We start from the raw sequence: 20,943 nt of genomic DNA, 5'->3' as shown, positions 1-20,943 counted from the left end.
CGCCGAGATGAAGACAAAACTATCTGGTCTGTATTGCATTATGAATTATGGTTTTAGGTTTATTTAACAAAAAATATAAGATTCTTCTAATTCATTGAAGTGAATGATCATATCTGTGATTCTTCCTGAACATTGGCATATAATAACATTTTCATTCCAGTCATTTAAAGAATTGTAGTTTTTGACGATGACTCATTATTTTTGGCTTTCATTTTCGGTCTCTGCTCCGATATCCGAAGCACGTGGATACCAAAAATAACTGCCCGACATTTGAGAGCCACGACATGTTTCTGTACTTTCACGATATCGTATAATCTATATATAATATATATATGTTATATACTAATTATAATAAATATTGAATTTAAAAAATCGCTTATAAGGATTCAATCCTAACGCTGGAATCTATTTCAGTGCCTGATTTTGTTCATCATTCATCATTCATTATTCATAATGCTCATATTAATCATCTACTACATAACGAATACAATCACTTGAAGAAGATTACAAAAACATTTTATTTTAATAAAATATTATTATTATTTCTTTCCCATTCATTAAAATATAATGATAAGTTTTGTGCGATATCGGTGTATATATATAAGGATTATATAATTTTATATTTCCATCATGCTAAAATACAAATAGTGAAAATTATTTTCGCTTCGACAGATGTTTTCAAAAGTTAAACTTGCTCGTTTATATACTTCTACCCTGCTACTGGTAACAACATATATTAATAGAAACGTAGAACTCTAAACAAAAAATTTTAATCTCTTTTAAATAAAGAAATGTTTTAATGTAGGTACTATTACGAAACATGCAAGAGAAAAAACCAGGATTACACATTGGATATCGTTTTGAAATATATTATACTAATTGCAAGGAAAATTATAGCTAAAACTACCTTAAATATCAAATGACAATACAGGGTATCATTTGTATCACATGTGAACATTTATGACATAAACAGTAAATTTATATACCATCCTAACATTCTTAGGTATACTTAAATGTATTTTTTACCTGCTCCAAAATGCAGTAGAAAAAATGCATACATGCTGATTAAAAGATAGCGACGATCTGGACAAAATTTATAAAAAAATGACTTAACAATAAATTTTTATTTCTATATTATTATTCTTTTCAAATCAATTAAAATATTTCATAAACTTTCTTCATATCATTAAAAATATAGAAAATATTTTTAGGTTGTTTTTTTAGATGTATATAGATTCCTTCCTGTATATAGAAAATAATTTGTTAAAATAAATTTATTGAAATAAAATGTGTACATTTTTATTCTGCGGTAATTGATTTACAACCAATCCAAAAATAATTCTGACTAGTACGACATCAATGCCTATAGAGAACACTACCCGGAAAGACTTAATATTATATAGATGGATCAAGACAAACGGTTTTGTAATTCATTTTGCAAGACCTTTTCTTTATGAAACTCCGTTTCATCATAGCGCAATTTTTTGTTCTGTTCATGCATTGTCGTACGCACATAGTCTTTGTTGATGCAGTTTTAAAAATATCTGAAGGCTTTCTAAAATATATATATATATATATTACCGTCAAAGCCGGAAATCAGTCATTGCTAGTAATTCCTCGGCATTACTATGAATGCAAAGAGCCTTCAGACGAAGTCGGAAATTGAAAAATTCTTCCAGTTTTTCCTAGGCATCGAACATAATACTTTGATATTCTATAGAATATCAAATTACTATTTAAACAACGTTGAAAAGAATACATTCTCGGGCACAGACACACACAGCCATACGCAACCCCCCCCCCCCAAAACAACCCATACAGGTAAAAAACATTTCGTTTTAAACCTGTGTATCTTCCGATACGATAAGGAACAAAAGATACAGATTTCCGTGAAAATCTCTATGAATATCTGTCTAACTAATGACTAGAAAATATAGCCTGAACCTTTGCAAATCGATTTATAACTCGATAAGGTATTTTACACGTAGGAGAAAGAGATTGCAATGCTGTAAATTGTGCATCTTTGCAATTTCTTTGAAAAATTTTGGTAAATATTTTTTATACTAAAAGTGGATAGATTTTAATGAAACTTATCTTAAATTAAAGTACACTCTTTTGTCTACGCGTAGAATACCATATCGAGTTATAAATTTAGCATGTAAAGTTCAGAAAATGTCAGAGAATGCATTGCTGTAAATTGTGCATCTTTTCAATTTTTTTAAAAAGTTTTGGTAAATATTTTTTATATTAAATACAAATAGATTTTAATAAAATTTATGTTAAATTAAAGTACACAGTATTATGTTCGATGCCTAGGAAAAACTCTGTAAAAAGTCTTATTTTCGACTTCGTCGGAAGGCGCTTTGCATTGATAACAATGCCGAGGAATTACTAGCAATGACTGATTTCCGGCTTTGACGATAACATATATAAGCGAAAACAACAAATTTGTAATTTATGTTAATTAGATTTTTTAGAAAATAAACAATAACAAAAATACTTCATTTTATGAAATTCCTCAAATTTGAATTACATATATAAATACTTACTTTTTATTTCGGCCAGATTCAATCTTGGAATCCGATTGAGAAATTTCACGAGGTGACTGTGAACATTTGATTGTTCTTTTATACTCTAAGGATCTATTAACAAAACAATGCTGATATAAGCATCAATGAAAATTGGATATAATATTTTTAATTTAAAAAAACATGTTCAAACAATGTGGAGTATATACTTGTTGATGACTTCAGTAATTATCGAATTATCCGTTTGCATTTCATTCAACTCTTCGTTTAATTCCGTACTACAAGATTCGAAATGTGAACAAGAATTTGCCGATGAACATACGGATTTGCTTGGGATTGCTGCATCATGTTGCAGCAACGGCATACACGCTGCACTTTGCTGCATTTTTGTCCACCATGTCCATCCGTCCGTATGATCAAGAGCTTTCCTTCAAATATTGTCACCGTATTTCGTTGATCGTTATTTTTTCAATAAGTGAAAAGCGCTCTTCGAACGCTTATCATTAAACTTCATACAAAAATAATTGAATTTCTTATGAAATTTATTATTAAAAGATAATCATTTAAAAAGTTTTATTGGAACATTTAATTTGGAACACATGTAACTACTACTGAACGCTGTCCAATTTACGTGAAAAATAAATTTCGCTGTCAAACAGGTGACCCATGTAAAAAATAAATATGAAAAGAAAATGATAAAATACACGTCTCTGTGATCCTGTAGCGGTGTCTGATTCAAAGTCCATGTATGAGTTTGATCCTTGTCTGTACAACTAACACATGAAAATATGAATAAAATATTTATAAAATTATAGATAACAATGGTTTTGGCTTGCCATATGAAATTGTTGCCAATACTACTACTTAATCTGTAATGTAATTAAAGATATTTTTTTGTAATACTATAATAATAAAATATAATTATTTAATAGCACATACACTTCGTGTTTAGTTGGCCGATTATTGTAAACAAGACTTGTCATATAGTCTGCCTCTAAAATACGGCTATGGATTTTTCTGTATTTACTAAAAGAACCATATTTTATAATTACATATTAATAGAAATTTTAATACGGTTTGCAAAAAAGTTAATACTTGCGTGCACCGGTTACAATCACATTTACATTTAATGTTTTTACTTTTATAATTACAACCTTCTAAAAGTCGACTTTTTCTTCTGTTCAGTCGTTTTGTTATTACGTTCTTTGGATAAAGTCTAATAGAAACTATTCACATTAGATAATGTTTCTAATAAAAAATATTAAAATAAAAATACGTATGAGATAAATCATTACTCACACGACTTTGTTAATACAATTTCTTACATAAAAAGCTATACATCTTGTTAATTTTGGTATAAAATTGAAAGTGATAAATAGTTTTAACGCATTAAAAATGGGTTTTAATTGTTCTTGACCTTTAATCATTTTTATCTATCAGTTTCCGATACGCCAATTAATTTTCAAATCCAAGCAAGGTTATTTATTAACGTCTGAATGTTTGACAGATATTTAATAATACTTATGCAATTAATTGATAGTCAAATTTTTGTTTTCAGACCATAGGACAGATAGTTCTAATAATTCATAAAAAAAAACATTGTTTATGGTTTCTTCGGTTTAAAAATTGTTTCATATTCGATATATCGCCAGGTTCTACTTTCCTATGCAAAGGTCATCGTTCTCCTCTTCTTAAGACTCCCACCATGTCCGTTCGAAGAAATAAGAAAGTATGAGGCGTTACCTTGACTGGCCACCGTTCTAAACCTACAGTTTTCTGCCGTATGGCAAACCATGTGAATTGACGATTTAAGAGATCAATTTAACACGAAGAAAATGCTGTGAACAGTCTTCAATTACAGTCGATAATGTGGTGGCTTTTTTTATTAAGTTGCGGTGAGTGTGAAAGGTTTAATGTTTAATATAATATGTGATATGATTACTACGAATCATTCTTCTGAAATGATAATATTTTTATACTAAGAACACGTGTGTGCATACAAGAAGCAAATTTAAAACATATATACTTTGTTCCACGTTAGAGTCGTAGATTCAATAAAATCCTTATTATTTTAATTAGCTGCTCTGTGAAGAAAGACAATATTTGTTTATAAAAATTTCTTATCTGTGTATACAGTGGTAACAGGAAATGCACTCAAACTAGCAGCTTATATATCTGCTGGTGGCCTTCATGGAGAGGTCCGATTTGAGCAGAAAACGGAGAATTCTATAAGAATTCGATTCGCTTTACAAACGACACTTCAATATCCAGATCAACAATGGTTCTGGTCTGTCACTCAATTTCCTGTTGACTACACTGTCATAGATGATCGATGCAGTCGACGTCATCTCGGGGAAAAGTATTTGAAATCTCCTTTTCTATTATTATCTTAATATATTTTATCAAGTAGTGTTATATTCTATCTACTGCCCGTAGCATAATTGATCTGACGGATCTAGTTGGTCCATTGGAAATGCCTGGGAATGAAACTGGTTCTGTTGAAGTTCCAAATGTAACTCTAACAGGTGAAAAAGGATTATGGGGTAAAGGTCTATTACTAAAAGACTCATATTCGGCCAGAGTAATTTGCGCTTCTATCACGGTAATTAATGATATTTTTCTAAATACAAATTTCGTTTTACATTGAACGATTTTTTAAATAATAGTCGGATTCATAGGTTTTTGAAAAAAATACGGAGAAATTCGCCGAAGCTCAATTTTATGGTCCAATAGCTGGAACAATTTGGTTCCGATGGCTTGGTGGACAAGCTGGTGACAATACTACCGATACAATCATTTATGCGGATTTGCATCATGTCAATAATCCGAAGTTACAGGTAGACTACACAGAACATTACTGGAAAATTTATGTGACTGATATTTTTAACGTTGGCAAAGGTACGAAAAATAAAATATACTTTTATTTATATATATATATATCAATTTTTTGTCAATAATTTTATTTTATGTGTTGCAGATAAATCAAATTGTAATACACTTCAAACCGTTTTCGATCCAGACAATGCTGGTCCTGGCCGATCTATCGGTGACGTTGACGCACGTTTGGGTAAAATAAAAGTTGCCGTAAAACAAAATCCAAAATACAAGACTTCTTATAGGGATCCGGAATTATCACTCTTACCGGCTGATCTTCTTGGGCCACATCGATTATTGTACTTGGTCATCTTTCATCCGACGCACGATGACTCGTTCTTAGCATGTGCCAAAATCAATCATCGCAAGCCGATTCTTGCTAAGTATGATTAAACGAAATATCGCTACATTCCTGTTTTGATATTGATATATTCAAATTTAATTAATTAATATTTAAATTTATTAGTATTGCAATTTTTAGCATACATTATAATAAAAAAAGAATATATGAACGTTTCAGAACATTATTTAGTTCTCGTGGCATAAAAGGTGAAATCACATTAAGCCAAGAAACTCCGTTTAATCCAACATGGATCAATATATCTTTGACACCAGTTAATTTAGAAACGAGACTACGTTATGCGACTAAAGTAGCATATTACAGGATACACGAATTACCACCTGAACCAGCCAAGTTTTTAGAAGATGTCGGAGAACCGTGTTTGACAACTAAAAATATGTATAATCCAACTAAGATCGACGAAAAAACTATACCACCGGCAGGTTTGGGAACTCAAGATCAATATAGCATTGGTGATTTATCGGGAAAGCTTCAAGGTCGCAAAGAAGGATCTTATCATACTGATATTTTACCTGGAAGTGCAAAATTGCATGGTATCTATTGGGACGCGTATTTGCCATTGTCAGGAGTTCATAGTGTCGTTCACCGATCTCTTGTGATTCACAAGTGAGATAATATATTGGAACTGGAATAATATATTTTCGAAACAAAATAAATTAAATCAATTTTTTTTTTTTATAAGATTGAATGAAACCGATAATAAAGGTATAATACCATGGGTTTGTGGTACTTTTGCTCTTCACTTGCCACAAAATGCAGGACAAATGCCTATGTTCACAGCACAAGTGGTGTTTAGGTATCCATTAGTTGGAAAAATTATATTCCGTCAGCCAAAGAACGATCCTGAAGCTGATACAACTATTATTATCGAAAACCTAGTTCATGCCGATGGTAGTGCGCTAAATAATTCAGCCGAGCATAGGTGATAAATGTTAGATATATTTGAAAATAAAAGTCATGATAATGATTGTACAGCATCGATCATTTTCAGATGGATGGTACACGATAATCCTCCTGGTAAAGATTATTATAATTGGACTGGCAGATGTTTAAGTGCTGGTGGTCCTTATAATCCGCACAAAGTAATAATTATAATCAGAAATAATTTTTTTTTAAATAAATATTACAAATAACAGAGTGTAAATATTTACTAGATCGACTGGGATCCTAATCACCCGGAACATTGTTCAACGGTTGAAATTTCGTTATGTCGATTGGGTGATCTCACGAGACATGGCAAACTTGAAATTGCTGGAAAAAAACTTTATGGACCTCTCCTAACTCGAAAGCTTTTTACAGATACAATGTTGCCACTTTCTGGACGAAATAACATTTTAGGAAAAAGTTTAGTCATTTACGATGATCATGGACCAATTGCAAGAGGAGAAAGACTCGCTTGTTCAATGTAAATCAACCAAAAATTTCATTGATTAATATTATAATAAAAAATAAAATATTTTTTACAGCATCGGTGGATTATATCGATTAAAGGCAGTTGCGAAAGATTGGTTTGGTAATGGTGAACCCATTGATATACGAGGAAAATTAGAGTTCATTCAACAAAGCGAGTATGACGTCACGGACATTGAAATCAATCTTGAAGGACTTGGTGGAAAAATGAGTGGATATCACATACACATGGTATAATATATTTTTAATATAAATCTTAAAAGAAATAATATTAATATTTCAAATATTTTACAATTGCAGGCTCCAGTAGAAATAGATTTAGAATTCCCTTGTGAAGCTACATCTTTATATAATTATTGGAATCCGTTGCGCGTGAATTCAAGTAACGTTCCAGGATCTAGAGAAGGTACATCGGATCAATATGAAATGGGAGATCTTAGTGGAAAATTTGGTACTTTGGATAACAGAAAAAAATATACAACGAGTTACAACGACACGTTGCTTCCATTATTCGGACCTAGAAGCATTCTTGGTCACAGCATAGTGATTCATAAAAAAGACAAAAATATAAGGTAAAGTATTAGAAATAAAAAAGTATATGTAATAACATTATTTATTATTGTAGATACGCCTGTTCTACGATAGAAAGGGGATATGCACCATCCGAAGCGATAGAATTACGAGCAATTGCTTCGTTTCATCATCCACAAGGATTTGCATTTGGATATGTTAAAATGGTATATTATTAGAAAATAAAAATTATCATTTAATGAATAAATTACAATATGCTCGTTATTATAGTCACAGCTGATATATAAAGATGGTAGTCAAAGTGAGACAGTGGTCGAAGTCAAACTACGACATCCAGGGAATCATGATCGTAATATTGTAATAACAATATTAATTTTTCTCTCCTTCATTCTAAAATATATATTTTGCAGCATAATATTTGAATTATTTTGTCTAACAGACAAGAAATCACAATTGGGCTATATATGTTAATCCTGTTGGAGTGGATGCTGCTGTAAAAGTAAAAGATACTAGATGCGTTGCAGGTGGATATCCATGGAATCCATATTTCACTCAATTAGCGGATCCTTTGAATGTAAAATCATTTTTATTTTTCTCGTTCACAAATTGCAAATTATCTATGTGTATTAAAGAATACCAATAATTCGAAATAGGAAGATCTATATAGACAAGAGTGCGGTCCTGATTTACCTTTAAGATGTCAAGTAGGAGACATTTCATCTCGTTTGGGACCAATTAATATAGGAACGGAAAGACGAGTTTTTACAGATCCAAATTTTCCATTAGATGGACCGGTTTCTGCGATGGGAAAATCGATTGTTATTATGGATAAAGATTTGGGGAGTAGTAGATTTGCTTGTGCTAATATCGAACCGGATAATGACATAGTAAAATATGCCAATATAAGGAAACCACCTCGTTTCGTTGTGTAAATATACTTTATAAAAAAAAATCCAATCAAAAGCAATAATTATTCATAAAAATTAATTATACTATTTATTTTTTTTTTGTAGAGCACAATTCTTAGAAGATGTAAGAAAAGTAATGGGTATTCCTGAATGGATGTTATCCATTGATAGTAGGAAAACTAAAATATTACATAATGGAGCTTGTATTCAATTTTTGTTACATTTTAAAGGTTTGTGTCGATTTGTTTTCTGTTCACAGATATCACATATTACCTTATATAAATATATTATTTTTTTATTTTTAGGTCCAATAGCTAATAAATTAGAACAGGATTTTAGTAAATTAATATCGACGGGAAAATTAGAAGCTCCAAGTTTATACATACCAGGTTATATACCATTGAAAAGAAAAGCAACATTAGGGCATCGGCAATGTGGAGTAAGAGATCCTAATGATAAAAGTATGAAAAATAATTAGCGTATTAATTAGTACTTATATTACATAAATTAATAATAATTAAATGTTTCAGATTTGAATTTGTTTAAAAGCAGTTCCATTTCCCGTGCATCAACATTACTTACGATATTCCTACTAGTCTTTATAAATAGACTAATTTAATCTAAAATAAAAATATTTTGTTGTGATCTTATTCGTTTATATTACTTTTTTATAAATTGTAAATAAATAATTTCAAACCAATTTTTTATAAATTCGATAATGTTGAAAAAAGAAAAAATTATATTTTGCGCCAAGTAATTATTTCGATTGATTACCCTTTAATCTACGATTTACGCTCGAAATTTTTATTTTATTTTACGTCTACGTTTTATTTTTTTTAACGTCTAACCACGAGGAGGTAACCGCTTCTGAAGACCCGGGATGTGCATCCTGAAAATGTCCCCATCCGAATTAAACTGAAACCAAAGAAAATGATCAACCCAAGAACGTTTCTTAATAAACCCCACTCTTAAGCTCCACCATAAAAGTTTAAACGGTAAAACATTGTTAAAACTCTGTGAGTAAAACAGTTTTAAAAATCGGTAAAACAGTTACTAACACTAACCTACTAACACTACTATACATAGTATGTGTTTAAACAATCTGAAATATAAAAAGAGTGCATTAGAATATTAAAATAATTGTTAATTAATCGATAGAAATGTCTATTGCTGTTTAAAATCTAGGAATATATGATGTATGTACCTTCTCCTTCGAAATTCACCGTTGAAATAAGATGTTGTCCTCTATAAAATTACTTTTATTCAATGTTGTTTATATGACTTTCCTAACGTTGCGCATGTGTATAAAATCAATAATCCACCTAATCGATAAAATTTACGATTATAACGTTCTCCTTTTGGTATTCTTTTAATTTTTATGTAATTATTTTAATGCTCCTGCACAATGATGACTTCGTGGGTAAAATTTCGCTGTAACATAAGAAAAGTGTATTAGTGCATTAAAATAATTGTTAATTAATCGATGCTAGTGTCTATGCAATTTTTATGCAATTGTTTAAATAAAACTGCACTATAAAGATGTAATTATTATATATAAATTACAGTTACACAATTGTAAATATTGAATGAATACTATACTTATACATTAAAAATTAAATAGAATTATTTAAAATTCTTTTACAATATAACTATACTATATATACTATCAACAAATACTGTATTCATTGTACCGTCATCGCGTTAAGTACATACTATTGCCCACTGGTGGTTCCGGTAGTAACAGAAATGAAACTGGGTAGATAAAAAAGGGGATTTGTGAGCTTTATTATATCTTTATCTATTGTATTATATTTTTAGAGCCCTATTATCATATTATCAACAATCCCTAGGCATTTTGTACTTTGCCGGTAACATATATATATAAGAAAACATGCATTCGTTTGCTGGAAATATAAGTATATAGATAAAGTTATTTATTCATTTGTATTTATTCTATTTAATATTAGTTATTAGCTAATCATTTAAACGAATTTTTATTAAATTATCCCATGAAAGAGGATTACATGCTTCTAAGTAATATTAAGATATGGGAATAATTTACTCATCTGCATAAAGTTGTTACCTGTTTTATAACTTTTTAAATCACGATTAAAAATATTTGAGTGTTTTCAGTAATAAATCCGTTATAAATAAAAATACGTGTCCCATATTTAATAAATGATGTTAATAATATTATCGAAAACAATGATGTTCGTATGACAATAATAGTTATTGCATTATAGACCCTTGTAAATATATGACGATATCAATATTAATATTACCCACTCATATGTCAAATAATTCCACAAAACAAGAAGCAGAAAAAATTGTCACATTATTTATCATTGAATAGCCTCAAAAATTGATCTCATTTAGTAGTATTAAGCTTAATTATTAAGGAAATATATTAGAAATACACGAAAGTTAAGTATTGATTAAGTACTTTGATAATAAAATATAAAAATATCCTGAACATAGAATTAATCGCTTTAATCTGTGAATGGCTTATATATAATTGATATCGCATTATACAATAACTATCTTATATTGATATTTTCGAAGACATTTATAATACTCAATATACGTACTTCAGCTACAGATGCTTGACTGAGGCACAGATGGTATATTACAAGAAATGGAAAACCTTTGATGCATGCAATTACATATTTTTTTAAAAGATCGAGCACATTCATTAAATATTATATATAAGTATAATTTTTCTAAAAGCATTAGTTTCGAAAATATTGAACACAAATGTATCTATAAAGAGGCACCTCATCATTTTTTCTCTCATAAAAATATGTATTGTATTCAATTAATATGAAATCATGTTTTGTTTATTTTCAAAGATGAAATTGTTTATTTTTGTAATAAATGAAATCTTAAAAATCTCACTATAAAAATAACTTTGTTATATATTGCGTTCATTACTTATATACAAAATGTTACCATGATCACTGTTTTACTTCCTAATTTTTTCACTTCAATTTAGAGTATATTTTATAAATTTTTTAATATGTCTGCACACATAAACTATTATATTTTCTATTTATGATTAATTTTATTATTACGTGTGTTTATAATAAATTATTGTATATTATTCAATATATAATTAATACGAATAGGCTCTAGAAAACTCTGGAAGTATTGCTTATCTATTTCTTGCATACTGGTTCATTTGTTAATAATAATCATTGTTTCTATGGTCAATTATCTTTTATAACAATGTAAGATTTTGTATATATATATATATATTTTATAGATCATATTTAGGGTTATGCGTTATTCGCAACAATGTAAAAGTAATGTCTTCATAGATGAAATATTTACTGTGTATCTAAGATATCTGTACAATGAGATATAAAATTATTCTATAATACGTTTTATACAAAACTGATGATAAAATAAGAGAAATCATTATTGAATATATGTATACATAGACCAGTCCTTTCTACAGATAATTTCTTTAAAAATAAATACTGAAAACAATTGCTTGTTTGATACATGAAAATATAAATATTTATCTTTAAAAATATTTAAAAGTTTAGAGTAAGTAAATTATTCATTGCTGTATTAGGAACATAATACAAATAGGTAATACCACAGCAATAAAAAGAGACGATAAATTTGATGTAATAGATATCTTAAATAATCTACGTATTTTTTGTAGATTTGAACGTCTATATTCCAACTTGCATAATTAATAATTGCACTAAATTTCCGTATGATCACAAATTGCTTTATGTATAGTAATTTTACCATACAAAAATTATAAAGCGTAGTGCTATTTTCTGTATAAGCAGCTTATATAGCTGTATGAAAATATGTCTAATGTTAAAAAACAATAGCACACTAATTTGGTCATAATAAGGAGATACAATGTATTTTCATAATAATTTATCACTTAGATTGTAAATTTTCTTCTTCATCATCACTATAATCATCGCTTAAATATTGAGTACTTTGTGATAATTCGTAGCGTCCAGTCTTTTTTGGTGGAGGACTGTAATGCAAATATTGTTTATTACTTTGAATTCATAAAAAGTAATTTTTATATAAAATTCTTATATATATATTATTGTTAATGTACAGATTCCAGGCACTGTATAGACTGCCCGGGGCATTCTATAAAATGTGCACTAAGATTAAGCAATATATATTTTGAGCATGTTTTAATACATTACCTGGTCAATTTATAGAATGCCCAGAGGATTTTGGTTAATCTATAATATGTATTTCAGTTGACTGTGCTTAGAGCACTGGGGATGGGCTCTAGTAGTGCTCTAGTAAGTGAAATAAACCAAGGAAATTTAAAAATTTGTACACAATATCAGTAACAAATTTCGATCAATCTTTAAAATATGCTTCAGTAAGCTTTTCTCTCCGAAACTTGTTATTGATATTATATATAAATTTTTTAATTTCCTTGGTTTATTTTCACTTATTAAAGCTTAAAAATGCAAACAAAATAAAACCAACAGAAATTTATATTATAAATTGACCAGACAATCTATACAATGTCCTACTCGATTATAGGACATTGTTAGTAATACATTGACCGTAATATATATATATATATATATATATATATATAAATTAAAATTGCAATATTATTTTCAAATAAACCTTGTTTGATCCTCATCGTTGTTGCTACTATTACTACCATTTGGACTGCCATCTCTTTTTGGACTTGCTGGAGGTGAAAGTGCTTGCATTAAACGTCCTTTACTTTCATTCCAAATTGTTGACTATAAAAAACAGAAAAAGTTAAAATCAAACGTAAAGTCACATATTTATCAGTCAAAACTAGCACTGTTTTTCTTTTTCATTGTTTTACTAGTATATATTATTTATTAATATGATATAAGAGTACTATATAATAAATACCAAATTTTGTCTGAAATATTTTATTTTATTTTCACATTCACAATGGTATGCAATGAAATTGAAACAAGAGATCTTCAAAGGTGTAACTTTTCAAAATCATTATTCATCTAGGAATAAAAAAGAATTCATTTGTACCGTTATATCAAGTATTTTTTATTCCTTTTGTGAACATGCTTTATATTTGTTTTTTAGGATAAAATATATAGTAATAATGAAGATAATTCCTGAGAAGTAAATACTACCCACCAATCTTCCTTCCCTTCCAAATAATAAAAGAAATGCATCAATGAAGTCTCGTGATTTTTCCTCCCATTTACTAATCATGTCCATACGTTTTTCACCTATATTTTCCATAACTCGTTTACCTTTATCTTTAAGATCATCAAATTTATTTTGTAATCGAAATTTCTTTTCCTAAAATAATAAATTTTTAAAAACAATTTTTTAATTAGACTCAGTAATTGTTTAATATAATAATACCCCTCGCAAATTACTTACGTTGAGGAAAGAAACATTGAGTTCTTTGGCACTGTAACCTCGTGCTAAATTTCTTCTTACATAAATATCATAATCCTTAACAATTCTTGCTACAATATCTGATGTAGATACCCCTTCTGTTCTTTGCGTAGCTACAAACATACCTTTAGCTTTTAATGTGGCATAAACATCTGAACCATCATCTGTCATATAAGGTATGTCATCGTGAGCTACAAAATCGATCTATAAAAACAATCAATTATAATTTTAATATGGATGGAAATATCTAATATAGATTGATATTATGTACATCATATATTATAGACATGATTTTTACTTTATATGATATATACAAATTCTTTCGGATAATAGATTAGTTTAAACATACTTTATGTTTTTTGATGAAATCATCATCTAATTCCCATGGAGCATCCCTTACAACTTCATCCACATAGCGACAATGTCTTACTGCATCATACCTTTCAGCATCTGTCATCACAGTTCTTCCTTTTTTGCTATGTGTTAATTCATCATTGCAAACTATCAAATAAAAAGGTAAAAATAACAAATAATAATTTCTACAAATTTATAAAAAATTTATAAGCAAAATTTAAGATCTCACACACCTCCAACAATGAGATAAACATTTGGGAATATATTTTTAGCTTGTAGTAATTGTCGAGCATGTCCTTGATGAAAAAGATCATATATACCATCAGCATATACTCTAACCCTTCTAGGTGCTACAAAATATATCATGTTACAAAATATTGTATAGTAAAAAATTATGATAATAGCATAATTGGTTTAATAACTTAACATTATAACGTGCAAGTAATATTACATAAATATTTATGTAAGAATTTATTTTTCATAACTCTTATCATTATAAGCTTTATTCTTTTAAATAATAAATGATTAATAAATATTCTTATGAACAAACCTTTCCCACTACGTGCCATCCTTAATGTGATTTGACTATTGTAATCACATGCATCTCTTTCAGTAATTGCTTCTGGATCATCACTGAATGGAGCCTCTTTACAAATTGACTGAAATAAATTTTGTTATAATTTCTAAATTTATGTCAATAATTATGTAGTTAAAAAGATTTTCAATGTAAAATAATTAAATCTTGAAAATTCCTGAAGATTAAAAAAGATAAAATTCGTAATTAAAATACTAATTCACGTGCTTACTAAAAATTTCATACTATTATATTTGTTATCACAACATTTTTTATTTCCACAAATCATTGTATCTAACAATCCATCTTTGAATTATACTTGTATAATAAATAATTTACTTTATTTAATACATTTATTAGACAAAATAAAATGTTTCATAATATTTAAAAATATCTAATTAAAGATTAACAAAACTATATTTGAACTCTATCGTTTCTTCAGTTTACTCAGTATTACAGTACTTGATATCGACTTTTTAAATTTCATAGTAGGTAGTCTCTGTTACTAAAGTAAGGAATTTCCAGCTTTTATATGAAATCAAATATGTTGATACTACGACGTTATGTTAATAATATTATCAGTTAGCATTAAGAGTTATATGTACATTGTGGATTGTGTAAGATATAATATATATGATTCCGATTATAAATAGTCTCAGTTGTATGAAATACATATATGTATGTATGTAATATGTTTAAGTACATATGAATTGATTATATATTACTAATTCTTAAAATTAATATATATACATAAAAATCATTTTATATTTAAAAATATAAGAAATTCAATGTGTTCAATTGAAGAAAATCAATCTTGTATGTGTACAGTATTATATATTATTATTACATTATACATATATTATATTTATATCGATATATAAAAAATAAGCTAAAATTTAAGTGTAGCTTATATACAAAGCATAAATGTTTATAAATGGATAAAAGACTTAAACAGTAATATAATTAATGAAACGTTATATAAAATATGTATTACTTACAGGATTGATGGGAGAATCTTCTCTAGAGGATGTGCTTTCTCCATTGTGATTATTTGTATACGATTCAGAGTTCAACATAGTTTCCTCTCTACAACGCTTCCTTGACATGATTTTATAATAACAACTTTAAACCCATAAAGTGTCCTTTATGCTAAAATTAAATAACACACATTCATGTATAGATTATATCTGATATTTTAAAATTGTACATGAATTAATGAAAAATCATAATGATATAAAGCCGTATTAGTTTGTAAATTATTAAGAATAGTAAATAAAAAAAATAATTACTAATACATATTACATACAAAGCCATGTGAAAATATATAGTTGACTGACTGACAATTAATTGAAAATAAAACAGATACATATGTTTCTATCTACGATTGAGTTGTTTACGTAATGGCATACCTGTGCACGCATGCAGGACGCTTTATATATTATATTCTGTGCACAAATAAGTTTGTACACAAAAAGGGCAGCCATGAATATGTATAGTAACACCACTGAAAAATATATCTAATATATTGAATTTATTATAAATTTAAATGTATATAGTATATAATGAGTTACACATTTTTCAACACTTTTTCAAATAGAGTAACTTTTTGTATAAAGTAGAACAAATTTTTTAGGCATAGAAAAATTATTATGATATGTGAAATATGTATAAAATGATACTGAAGAAAATATTTTTTTATTGTGACAATGATGTCAAAATACAATATAAGTATTCTAAATATTTTTTATCAAGAACTTTTATTAAAAAAAAAAAAAAAACGAATATACTTGATAAAAAGCTTGAAGAAAACTTACTTCATATTTTTTATCACTGGTAGAAAAGAAAAAATTCTTTTTAATTATACTTGATATACGTAGTATGTTAATATCTTTATACCCATTTTGGAATTTTTTTTTTAAATTGTTATGGACAAAAATAATTATTAAATTTGAACAAACGTTTGGATATTTCTGCGACTAGCTTCAATTATACCCATATAACTATCAAATGCAGATTTATAAACTACAGAATAATATATATGTATATGTATGTATACATTATTATAAATAATTTCGTTTAGACATGTGCCCATAATTATGAAAGTGATCTAAGTCATATATCTCTTGTTTCGAAATATTTAAAGGATTTACATTTGAATACTAAATAAATTCTATATAATATTGAAATAACAAACACTATCTAACGGTTCATTTTTGACAATATCGTGAAAATTACATTGAATTAATGTAGTTTAAAATAACGTGGTGTGAAATATAACTGATAAACTAATTTTTTTTTAATTTTAACTTAGACCACTTTCATAATATGGGCACACATAAATGCACAATGAAAACAATATAATATAGTCTTGTATCGTATATATAGGCTTTCTATATAGTATGATACTCATTTAGTTTATCTAGTTTTTATCTCTTGTGAACTATGCATCCTTAATTTTTAGATTCATTCTTTTATCTATTAGAAATTTGTTTATTTTGTAATACTAAACAAATTCTATATTAATGACTCACTAGCATGAATCCTAAAATGACTAATGAAGTTGTATCATTCAACTTTGTTATTAAAATACATTTCTTTTCTAACTTTTATTTGTAATAATCTTTAAAGGTATGCGTGTACAGTTTTAATGATATAGATATGACGTGTAAATTGAAAGAAAACGGAAGAGAAGAAAAATCAAACCGTTAGAAATAAAAGAACAATGCAACTGTATATCATAAGATAGCTATGGTGCTTGTATATTTAATGGTTATGTATTATCGATATGTTACGATTACCGTATAGAATTTTATTAATGATACCAATTCAGTTTTATAGAAACTAACGAAAATTTTGTTCTCTTTCTCTCTTTCTTTTTCTTTCTCTCTATATATGTATTACTAACCTTTCAACGCCCTAATATTCCAGTTGTAATTTATTGTATTTGATCAATTTTGAGTAGATATGGATAATTTTTGGAAAATACGAAATGTTCAAAACTATTTTTCCGAAAAATATTTTTAAAAAGAGTGCCACAAACACTTTTTATTTGATTAGTCGAAAATTACAATTTCTTTTTCTTTTTTTTTTTAACGAAATTAAGGGTTTCAATTTTATTTTTACTCCATGATATATCAACAGCTGACCTAGCAGACGCCAGTAACAACGTCTTGTGTTGTACACACACATATACTATAAAATGTTCGCCGCTTGAGATACAGGGGCGGAATAACGGTACTATGAACCTAGAAAGGGGGTCGTAAAGCAAAATAACTTCTCTTCGTTAGAATCCCCTCCCTCTTTCTTTCCATTCAGATAAAATACTAATTACGGAAAATATTTCTTTATTCATTGATATCAGTTTTTCTTAATAGAAAAAGAAAACATACAAAGAAGAAAAGCATTGTAAACCAAAAGAATATATATATATATATATATATGTGTGTATATACCATCTATAGAATAGATTATCCTATAGTACCATCTATGTTGCCTTATGACATCTATAAGGTAATTTTTTTTCACAATGCAGAACAGAAACTTCGTGTGAAACAGAATGCAATGAATGAAATTACATCCTTGTTTAGGAATGCAGATATCATTAGCCGATGATACAAGTGATCACACAATTGAAAGAGCTTAATATACCGGTCTCTGTATGTCTTTTTTTTATTTATTCTTAATATCTTTTTAATCGAATTTTTTGTTTTAAACTCATTATAAAAAGCATATACGATAAAAACAGTTATTTTTATGGCTACATTTATACGCGCGTTTATTTGTGTACTTAAAAATAAAATGTGCTTTTATAATCGATATCATTTAAAACGTTTTCGTTTCATTAAACGTTGATTGGTTAGAGATAAACTATCGTTCCTTAAATTCCAAGGAAAGAAAAATATGCATGAATTGTTTTATAAATTTTGTCAAAAGTAATATTAAACGAAACATGTGTGTTTAACCACGCCCATATGTATATATGATGCCTAATATATATATATATTAAACAACCAAAGTGCATTCTTTTTAATGCGATTAACCCTTTTTCTTACGAAAGCATTGGACTGTGTTAGAATACTACGTGGAATATCACTAGTTCTTGCTCTCTCTTTTACATTTTTAACCGTATTTAGACGTAGTAAGGTTTGATTTTTACTCGAAACAATAATCAAATGGTAGTAATCGATTAAAGTTAAATAATTATTGTGCGATAATGTTTTATTCCTTAGAAAAAAAATTAATTAAATTGTGTAGAAAAGTATGTAAGTATTTTTAATAATAAAATACGTAATATTAATATTAGATTAATTTATAATCATTTATTGCTATGAGTTAGTTAAAAATAAATATTATTTTAGACTCTTTTCGAATATATTAATGTATGTAACATATCCTAAACTTTATCTTGTAATGTGTACTTCTTATTTTATTAACTAAAATTTATGTATAATAAACGTATGTCAGTCAACTAGAGCATGTTGTTAGTCAAAAGTTGTTTTTTTCAATCTGGATCGAGATGTAACGTTCTAGTTGGCAAGTAATCAGGGATTTATTTATTTTTATTACAGCGTTATTAATTTAATGTAGTTCTATAGTAATATAATAATTTCATTTGTCTTTAATCTCACGTATTTTTCGAATGCAATCGATAGGTTATCTAAACATAACTTTTCCGATTCACTAATAAAATATAAGAGATTCACAAATGCGAGATTGTGTGTGAGTTTAATATTCCCGATTTATTTATTTAGAATTAAATGCTGATATCGTACGATTTTTAATTCAATCTAATCATTTTTAAAAACATAACAGCAGTAAATTATATTAGCTATTTTTATCGTTCAAAGTGCACAACAAAATAAATATTTGTTTGAAGTAACTAATAAAGTGTATTAAATTACAAATTATTCCATTTTACCAAACATTAAAACAACATTAAAAACATGATTTTCCCAACAATATTGAAGTTTCATACGTTTCACGATGTTATAAGTAAATAAAAAAAGGGATAATTTCTCGAATTACCTTCCAAAAATTGCCGCGAACTCAGCAACGAACTCTGACGACGAATATCACTACTTCCAAAAATATCACTATTTGGGATTCTTATGGGTTTTCAACGTGCGTATGTGATGGGTTAAACTTTTCGACAGATTAAGCCGGAATTTAATGCTTGATCGATGTCAAATTTGTTATCAATGAGATAACTATCTTTAGATCTAATTCGGCGTTAACAAAATTAGTAGAATAAATGACAAATGCGTATAACAAACTTCATTCGCGCACTTCTTTCGACTGTCGACGCGTGCAGCGGTAACACGACGCACGCTTGGTTTTTCTCTATCTTTTCTCTCACTTGCTCTTTTACTGTCGGAGAGGGAACAATGATGACGTAAGATCGGATGATCTGACGCGTCATGCACGTTGGATTTTATATGCGCGCGCGACTATAAATTTGAACGGAAGAGATCGTCGTCCGATAAAATCAATCACTTTATTAACCTTTCGTATCATTTCATTACGAATATTTTGTCTGTCAATGTCCGATATTACTCATTACGTAGAAAGTACTTCATTGTTACAATGATGCAATAAGGAATACTTCTAGAGATTTTAATCAAATTTTTTCTTTTCCCTATTCCGTCATTTAAACTCTTATTCTTGTTACTGTAATTATACCGGTTCTCAATTATTCTTGTAAACCTTTCTATTATTTCCTTTTTTTTTTGTAATTGTAGAAACAACTTTTTATTACTTCATTATTATCAATCCTATATATTGTAAAATAACTTTTCCTGTTTCATATCGTTTCGTTTTTATTTTCTTTAACAAAAGAGTATATTTATGAGTCTTACCAATTCATTCATGAATATATTAAATAATCGAACAATGCAATTTTATTTATAATGTATGCTAATGGCGAAATGTATTCGTGTTGTTAATTTTAACATTGAGAAAGAAAAACTCTGTATGCACCAACTTTTTTTTTCTATATCTAAA

General features: G+C 27.9%; 3 protein-coding genes and 1 long non-coding RNA gene across 7 annotated transcripts; 1 reads left to right on the top strand and 3 right to left on the bottom strand.

Moving 5' to 3' along the window:
• Positions 1-1,336: 1,336 nt before the first annotated feature.
• LOC106792110 lies at positions 1,337-3,104 on the bottom strand. The gene is made up of 3 exons (XM_014758272.1): positions 2,738-3,104; positions 2,550-2,642; positions 1,337-1,555 (listed from the first exon to the last, which is right to left on the bottom strand). Exons 1-3 carry the CDS (start codon positions 2,911-2,913, stop codon positions 1,396-1,398), a joined length of 429 nt encoding a protein of 142 aa, XP_014613758.1. The 5' UTR covers positions 2,914-3,104; the 3' UTR covers positions 1,337-1,395.
• A 1,201-nt stretch (positions 3,105-4,305) lies between these two features.
• On the top strand, positions 4,306-9,231 carry LOC106792090. The gene is made up of 18 exons (XM_014758237.1): positions 4,306-4,423; positions 4,665-4,887; positions 4,965-5,130; positions 5,207-5,426; positions 5,506-5,785; positions 5,923-6,369; positions 6,446-6,685; positions 6,755-6,845; positions 6,918-7,168; positions 7,230-7,404; positions 7,474-7,745; positions 7,799-7,910; positions 7,975-8,061; positions 8,144-8,278; positions 8,358-8,632; positions 8,718-8,842; positions 8,918-9,073; positions 9,143-9,231. The coding sequence occupies exons 1-18, from the start codon at positions 4,396-4,398 to the stop codon at positions 9,229-9,231; spliced, it is 3,372 nt and encodes a 1,123-aa protein (XP_014613723.1). The 5' UTR covers positions 4,306-4,395.
• A 132-nt stretch (positions 9,232-9,363) lies between these two features.
• LOC106792373 lies at positions 9,364-9,915 on the bottom strand. The gene is made up of 3 exons (XR_001382282.1): positions 9,817-9,915; positions 9,677-9,714; positions 9,364-9,527 (listed from the first exon to the last, which is right to left on the bottom strand). It is a non-coding gene; the product is annotated as an uncharacterized LOC106792373 (long non-coding RNA).
• A 2,419-nt stretch (positions 9,916-12,334) lies between these two features.
• Positions 12,335-20,553, bottom strand: LOC106792350 (choline-phosphate cytidylyltransferase A-like). Of its 4 annotated transcripts, none has more exons than XM_014758752.1 (10): positions 19,969-20,553; positions 17,849-18,188; positions 15,942-16,092; positions 14,920-15,028; positions 14,603-14,719; positions 14,365-14,516; positions 13,998-14,219; positions 13,746-13,913; positions 13,239-13,360; positions 12,335-12,615 (listed from the first exon to the last, which is right to left on the bottom strand). In XM_014758752.1, the coding sequence occupies exons 3-10, from the start codon at positions 16,047-16,049 to the stop codon at positions 12,513-12,515; spliced, it is 1,101 nt and encodes a 366-aa protein (XP_014614238.1). In that variant the 5' UTR covers positions 16,050-16,092; positions 17,849-18,188; positions 19,969-20,553; the 3' UTR covers positions 12,335-12,512. The 4 variants fall into 4 exon arrangements, with proteins under 4 accessions (XP_014614238.1, XP_014614221.1, XP_014614247.1 ...); XM_014758735.1 differs by lacking the exon at positions 17,849-18,188 and adding an exon at positions 16,353-16,447 and having other exon boundaries at positions 19,969-20,551; XM_014758761.1 differs by lacking the exon at positions 19,969-20,553 and adding an exon at positions 16,353-16,447 and having other exon boundaries at positions 17,849-17,990.
• Between the last annotated feature and the right edge of the window lie 390 nt (positions 20,554-20,943).

Source organism: Polistes canadensis, unplaced genomic scaffold (genome assembly GCF_001313835.1).
Source record: "Polistes canadensis isolate GaletaPanama2010 unplaced genomic scaffold, ASM131383v1 scaffold_9, whole genome shotgun sequence".
NCBI lineage: Eukaryota > Metazoa > Arthropoda > Insecta > Hymenoptera > Vespidae > Polistes > Polistes canadensis.
This window is presented reverse-complemented; position numbering and strand designations above follow the sequence as displayed.

Excerpts from the sequence above, each read along its gene's own strand:
- LOC106792350 (XM_014758752.1), bottom strand. The coding sequence starts at position 16,049 with ATGTCAAGGAAGCGTTGTAGAGAGGAAACTATGTTGAACTCTGAATCG. Across the intron at positions 14,720-14,919 it reads GATGGCACGTAGTGGGAAAG|CACCTAGAAGGGTTAGAGTA; the intron begins GTTTGTTCATAA and ends TATATTTTGTAG. Across the intron at positions 13,914-13,997 it reads TCAATGTTTCTTTCCTCAAC|GAAAAGAAATTTCGATTACA; the intron begins GTAAGTAATTTG and ends TTATTATTTTAG.
- LOC106792090 (XM_014758237.1), top strand. The coding sequence starts at position 4,396 with ATGTGGTGGCTTTTTTTATTAAGTTGCG. Across the intron at positions 8,279-8,357 it reads AATTAGCGGATCCTTTGAAT|GAAGATCTATATAGACAAGA; the intron begins GTAAAATCATTT and ends AATTCGAAATAG. Across the intron at positions 9,074-9,142 it reads AAGAGATCCTAATGATAAAA|ATTTGAATTTGTTTAAAAGC; the intron begins GTATGAAAAATA and ends TAAATGTTTCAG.
- LOC106792110 (XM_014758272.1), bottom strand. The coding sequence starts at position 2,913 with ATGCAGCAAAGTGCAGCGTGTATGCCGTTGCTGCAACATGATGCAGCA. Across the intron at positions 2,643-2,737 it reads ATTACTGAAGTCATCAACAA|ATCCTTAGAGTATAAAAGAA; the intron begins GTATATACTCCA and ends TTTTGTTAATAG. Across the intron at positions 1,556-2,549 it reads GAATCTGGCCGAAATAAAAA|AAAGCCTTCAGATATTTTTA; the intron begins GTAAGTATTTAT and ends TATATATTTTAG.